Source organism: Leucopleurus acutus (assembly GCF_964270905.1).
Source record: "Leucopleurus acutus genome assembly, chromosome: 6".
In the NCBI taxonomy this organism is placed as follows: Eukaryota; Metazoa; Chordata; class Mammalia; order Artiodactyla; family Delphinidae; genus Leucopleurus; species Leucopleurus acutus.
In genome coordinates this window covers 103,244,023-103,250,089 of record NC_139149.1, presented here as the reverse complement: position 1 = coordinate 103,250,089, position 6,067 = coordinate 103,244,023, and the positions used below count along the sequence as shown (strand labels likewise).

At 53.6% G+C, this 6,067-nt stretch overlaps 1 protein-coding gene across 1 annotated transcript; it reads left to right on the top strand.

The window, feature by feature from the left end:
- Nucleotides 1-3,725: 3,725 nt before the first annotated feature.
- On the top strand, nt 3,726-4,727 carry RNF228 (ring finger protein 228; the record flags this gene model as incomplete). The annotated part of the gene is made up of 1 exon (XM_082841247.1): nt 3,726-4,727. The coding sequence occupies one exon, from the start codon at nt 3,726-3,728 to the stop codon at nt 4,725-4,727; it is 1,002 nt and encodes a 333-aa protein (XP_082697373.1).
- Between the last annotated feature and the right edge of the window lie 1,340 nt (nt 4,728-6,067).

Below are 6,067 nucleotides of genomic sequence, written 5' to 3'. Positions count from 1 at the left end.
CATGTTTTATACAGAGCTTTATTACAGCTGACAGATCAATAATGTGTGGTGAGGTTCATAGGTCAGGCCTCCTCCTGGCCTTTCTGGGGAGATGCTACCTGTATCTCTATCTTTGAAATAATGGAAGAGTTTGACCACTCTGTCACTATCAGCTGTGTCACCTTGGGCTGGTTACAAGAACCCTCTGGGCCTCTCTCACAGGGCGTTAGAGAGGATTATTGAGATCAGAAATAGAAAATCCTAACATAAAGAGTAATGAGTGTTAACAGGGGCTGGGGACTCTTCTGTGTGTGTTATATGTACAGCATGTTCACCCTTCACAACAGACTTACGAGGTAACTATTCTTATCCCCATTTTACAGTTTGGGAAACTGAGGTACAGAGACGCTAACTAGCAATCCAATGCTACAGAGAGGGTAAGGAGCAGATCTCGAACTCAGACTCAGAGCAGTCAATCCCCCCTCTCTGTGAACATCTGTTCCCCACTAAGTCCTTTGTGAAACAGCTGTCCCCAAAACTTAAACAATCATTTTATTTAGATGGTAGATGGAGGGAATGTATACAAGAGATTACCTGAAACCTCTGCTGTCTCCCATTTACTCAGGTCCTCAAAAAGAAAACGATTCAGCAAATATTGAGTGTCTAACATATTCAAGGCATGAGCAGGATTCTTGCAAAGTCAATTCAAATCCTAACGTAAATATTGAGTTCCTTGTGACTGACTTAAGATCTCTTTCAACACACCCTTCACCACAGTAGAAACCTAATTCCTACTTGAATGACCAAACTTCACTACACACTGTTAAGGGCAATACTATGAGCACCAGGCCTTACAGTCTGTTAAGGTCGATGCCTGTGGCCTGCGTCACGCAAACTCACACTCTTCACGAACGGCCCCTCCTTCCACTGATGGAAACTCCACATGACACCTTGTGAGTCCTAAAAGTGAGGGACTGGTCCTAGGATATAAAATAATTGGAGATGCTGGCTAACGTACTAGCCAGACACAGAGTAAATTCCAGCATTGTTAACCAAATTCTGGTAATTGTTTAAGACCCCATCAACAGAATGTATTGTATTATCAACAGAAACCAAACCTGGACCTCTCAAAGGGTCCATGGTATCTAAGTGACCGTGAGCCATGGAAGAAATGCCCGTAACTACTAAATAATTACTTTGACTGGTAACGCTCACTTTGTGCCGTTAAGAGTTGGGAGATGTTTCTGCTGTTGGTTTCATGTTAGCCAAACCAGTGACTTTGGTGTAGATCCTCAACCAGGGGTGACTGTGCCCCGAGGGGACATTTTTGGCTGTCACCGCTAGGGAGGGCTGCTACTAACATCAAGTTCGTGGAGGCAAGGGATGCCGCAGAACACCTGACAATGCACATGACAGCACCTCCAGCAAAGAATTCTCCAGCTCGAAAGGTCAACAGGGCTGAGGTTTTGAGAAACCCTGGTGTGGCCCGGTGTTCCATCTCTCAATTCCTCCATTCAACGGTGAGAATGCATACTAGAGTGAAATTTCAAAATCTTAAATGGTTTGCCCAAACGCACACCACATGCAAATACGCAGACCTTCAGACCTTCAGAACACTTTCAGTCCTCTTTGGCATGGAGGTTGCACATGTCCTAGGAACTGGGTGGGTGGGACATAAATGCACACCAGGCCTTCCTGTCTCTGAACTTCTCTCCTCTCCATGCCCTGCTTAAAATTTTTTCCTATATCAGCAGTATCTCTCTTCTCAGCACAGAGGTACTCGGGACTTAAAAGTAGAAGAACCAGTTTCAAATTTTGCCTAAAATGCAGTTCCAGGCTCTTCACAATCAAACAGCTAAAGGAGGGAAAGAGAAGGGAGGACAAGAAGAGAAGGAAAGGAACTTAACTCCCTCCAGGTTAGTTTGGTTTGTGAAACTTTGTAATACTCCAAGGCCAGACTAGGGCCTTCTTCTGATGTCCCATCACCCTGCCCTCTGCTCATCACAGTCTCCACACAAAATGATATACTACCCTAAACCACATTTATAAAATGTGAAACAAGGAAATGGAAAGCTCGTGGTTTTTAATGAGCTTCACCTAAGGTCTCTCAAACTTAAGACATCAATCACATTCACTGTTCACATACAGTAAAAAGTACATTTATTTTCAAATGTCATAGAAACCTAACAGTTATTTATGACAATTCCTCCTCTGGTCTGTACATTGGTGGTTTACTGGTATCTTTCTTTCCTTCTTTCTCTTCCTTCAGCTTGATTCCCATTCACTCACCCTTTCCACCAATATCCCCTGGGTTATCTTGCTGTCTTCTGCAGAGAATCCAGATAGAAAGTGGGAACATTCCCATCTCATGGGGACCCAGAAAGCCGTCCTCTTTCTCTTCCTTTTTGGGGCTGGGGAGGCTCATCTCTTCCTAGGATGAGGACCAACCTGGAGAAACAGGGGAACAGAACTTTCTTACTAGGAATATCTAAACATCACCTCTCAGATAGTCCCCAAACACACCACTCCTGTACCCTACTGAGTGTTCCTTCAAGAAGTGCTACTTCTTGCTAAGCTGCTCACACGGCTTCTCTTGGTTTTAATAAAATCAAGAAGATCTGTCTCATGTTCCTCATGGAGCTTCCAGCTCTCTACATTTGTGTATTAAAAGTTTAAGTGGACCAAGGGGGTGAGTGATGCCAGGGACTAGATGTAAGCTGGACTGAAATTCTGTGAACCGCTTTGACAATAACATTTCCCCTCTCTGGCTCTGGAACCGCATGCGCACCCACGAAGTACTGAGAGCTACCACCATCCCGTACAGTCAGCGTCGGGAAATCAGCAAGATCTGGCTATGAGTTTGCGTTTTCATGCCTCCTTAAGGCTCAGGAAGCAATATTTCGGGAGGTGGGGGCAAACACACTGTTCAGCTCGAAAATTTCCTCTAGATGGTGAAAGGAAAATGCCATCCGTCGGCTTCCACCCCGAGAAGAACGAGGCAGGGCTGCCTGGGCTTTGCTAATAAAAGCGGAAAGTGTAAATGGTTTGGTGGTGACTGGCTTTAGCCCTTGGCCGGAGAAATGACATCACGATTTTCACAAAGGACAAGAACCGCCGCTGCCGCCACCGCTGAGGCTGCTGCTTCCCCTCCCTGCGCGGGTCCCGCATTACATCACCGGTGAGCTCCTGCGGGTGGGGGGAGAGAAGGCTTTGCCAGGGACTCAGCCCCATACCAAGGAGGATAAACACGGAATAACAAGGATACCGGGCGGGGGGGGGGGGGGGGGAGGGAGAAGGAGAAGGAAAAAGCAGGACCAGGTTTCCTACCACGACCCTGAACGTGTGTATGGGGTGGGGTGTTGCACGGGCACCGACTCCTTAAAGCAACCACACCCCAAATTCCGTTCCCGCATCGCACACCCCACCCTCCTTCAACTCCCAATTCCAAGTCCAACAAAAACCGACATCCAAAGCGGCCTGGGAAGTCGCGTTGAGAGGCCCAAGGGGGACGGCAGAGAGGCTCCCGGGGACTGGGAGGGACCACGACGCCCGCGCCTCCTTGGGGGAGTGGGGGGAAGGCGGTCGCCGCTGCGCCCCCGCCCGGCCCAGCCAGCGGTGCCTCCCCCGCCAGGCAACAGCGGCCAGAGGGGGGAGGCAGAAGCGCCTCCTCCGTGCCAGGAGCCGAGACGGCGGCGCAGGGGGAGGAAGGCGCCTCTCCTTACCCCCGATGAGGGGCGGGTCATGCCATGGCAGCGCCGGCGAGCCACAGCGGCGGCGGCGAGCGGAGCCCAACCAGCAGCCCCCGGAGCTCGACAGTGGCCCGGGACGCCGCGGCGGGAGCCCGGGACGGCCGGGACGTGGGAGCCAGGAGCGCATCGGTGACGGTCCCCGGCCTCCCTCCGCTTGAGGACTACGAGTGCAAAATCTGCTACAACTACTTCGACGCAGACCGGCGCGCGCCCAAGCTGCTGGCGTGCCTGCACACCTTCTGCCAGGAGTGCCTGAGCCGGCTGCAGCTCCGCGCCGCCGCTGCCGCCACCGCCGCGTCCGAGCGCCCGCTGCGCCCGCCGCCCTGGCACGGGCCGCCCAGCGCCATCGCTTGCCCCGTGTGCCGCCACCGCACGCCGCTGCCCGACAGCCGCGTGTACGGCCTTCCCAATAACACCAAGCTCGCCGAGGCCTTCCCGCTGGCCCTACGCGCCGCGCACGACCCGCTGCCCCAGGACCGCCTCCTGCCGCTGCCCGCACGCCACCCAGCGCCCGCCGCGGCCCCGTCGCCCGCCCCGGCCCCGCCGCGGCCGCCGGCCGCCGGGGACGCGGCCCGAGGACCAAGCTCCAGCGCCGGCCTGCGCGTCCCGGGCTCCTACGAGAGCTGCCAGAACTGCAAGCGCGCCGCGCTCACCGCGGGCTGCGTGTGCGTCGTCTTCTCCTTTCTCTCCATGGTGGTGCTGCTCTTCACCGGCCTCATCTTCGTCAACCACTACGGTGGCGGCGGGCCCCCCCCGGGGGGCGGGACGTCCCCTGATGCGGCCCCGGCAGCCGGTTTGCCCTTGCCTTCGCCCGTGGGGCCCATCTGCCTGTCGGTGGCCAGCATCCTGGCGCTCTTCTCGGTCGTCGTCACTTGGGTTATCTGCTGGCTCAAGTACCGGCCCGAGGGCGCGGCCACGGGCTCGGCTGGGGGCGGCGGCAGCGGCCCGAGGGCGCGGGCGGCGGCGGAGGCGGGCGGCGCGCGGAGGAGCGACACGTAGTGGGGCCACACGCCTGGCCTCCCTCCCATACCTCCAGCGCGGTCCGAGAGGAGGGGGCCTCTGGCCCGGTGCGCTTGAGCTTCTCCGCCTTCTGCGGAGGGCGGACCCCGGCCGCTCACCCCCTCACCGCCCGGTCACGGCAGAGCTTCGGTTTTCCGCGTCTCTGGCCTTTCAAGTCCACGCTTCCGCGCTGGGCCAGAGAAGGAAACCGAGGAGGCGGGGATGCTGGTGGCAGTCCCATCTCCCTGGACTGTGCAAGGTCAACTTCCGCTTCATGCACCACCCTCATCCTCGCCAGAGTGCACAGCCATCCCTCCCTGGGGTCCGAGGATTTGCAAGAAGACGAGGAAGGAGCAGTGGGATGCCCGCTGCCCCGCCTGGAAGATGGTTTTCTGGCTGCTGTGACTTGAGAGTTTCTTTAAGGGTATAGGTGCTAGCTCACGTCTGCAGCAGTTGTGAATGGACCTGAATTGTCCAGAGGAAGCATGAATGAGATGTAAACGTGAACGGTTTCCCTGCTTCCTGGAGGCCATGGCGAGTGAGTGAGCCGGAGCGCTGAGAGTGACGTTCAACCCCCGGGGGCACGGCGCTGGCCTGAGTTGGGAGGCTGCACCGACCAACAGTCCGCATAAGTGAGCGATTGGGCAGGTGCTCAGCGCGCGTGCGCGCTCACATCTGCCGCTGGAGTCTTCGGAGCACAGCAAGGGTGGCGCGCACAGGGCGGTGGATCCGTCTGCTGGCGGCCCGACAGAGTCCAGAAGTTCCATCTCCTGGAAACTTGTGATTGTTTTATTCACGGTGTTGCTACCAGGAAGTCATTTCATCTTCTGTAACTGGGCTCAGGGAGCTTAACGAGCCCGTTCTCTCTTCTCTTCTCAAAGCTGACTTACTGTTGCCCCCACCTGGAAGATATTGAAAGCTATTCACGCGGAATAGAAACTGTAGGCTTCCCCTGCCTTTTTTCTTAATTTCATTTTTAAAATAATTTATTTTAGAATATATAAATCTGGAAATTTTGTGCATTAAGATTTCTGGAAAAGTTGTTTGATAAGCAGTAATATTTCTCCCATACCTCTAGTCCAAATACATTTCAAAAGTAGGGGCGGCAGTAAAGGCGTGTTGGTAATTGATTCAAGATTTTATACTGTGAAACAACTGACTTTCAATTATCTGATCAAATAGAAAATACTGCTCAAAAAACGAAACTGACAAATCAACTGACAGGTCTTTCATCCTTTGATTACAAATATATATTATACTTAACAGAAAAATATTATTTTGAATTCAGCTGTTTGATATTATTAGAAATCACTGAAATGTTCACATCTGATCACATTAGA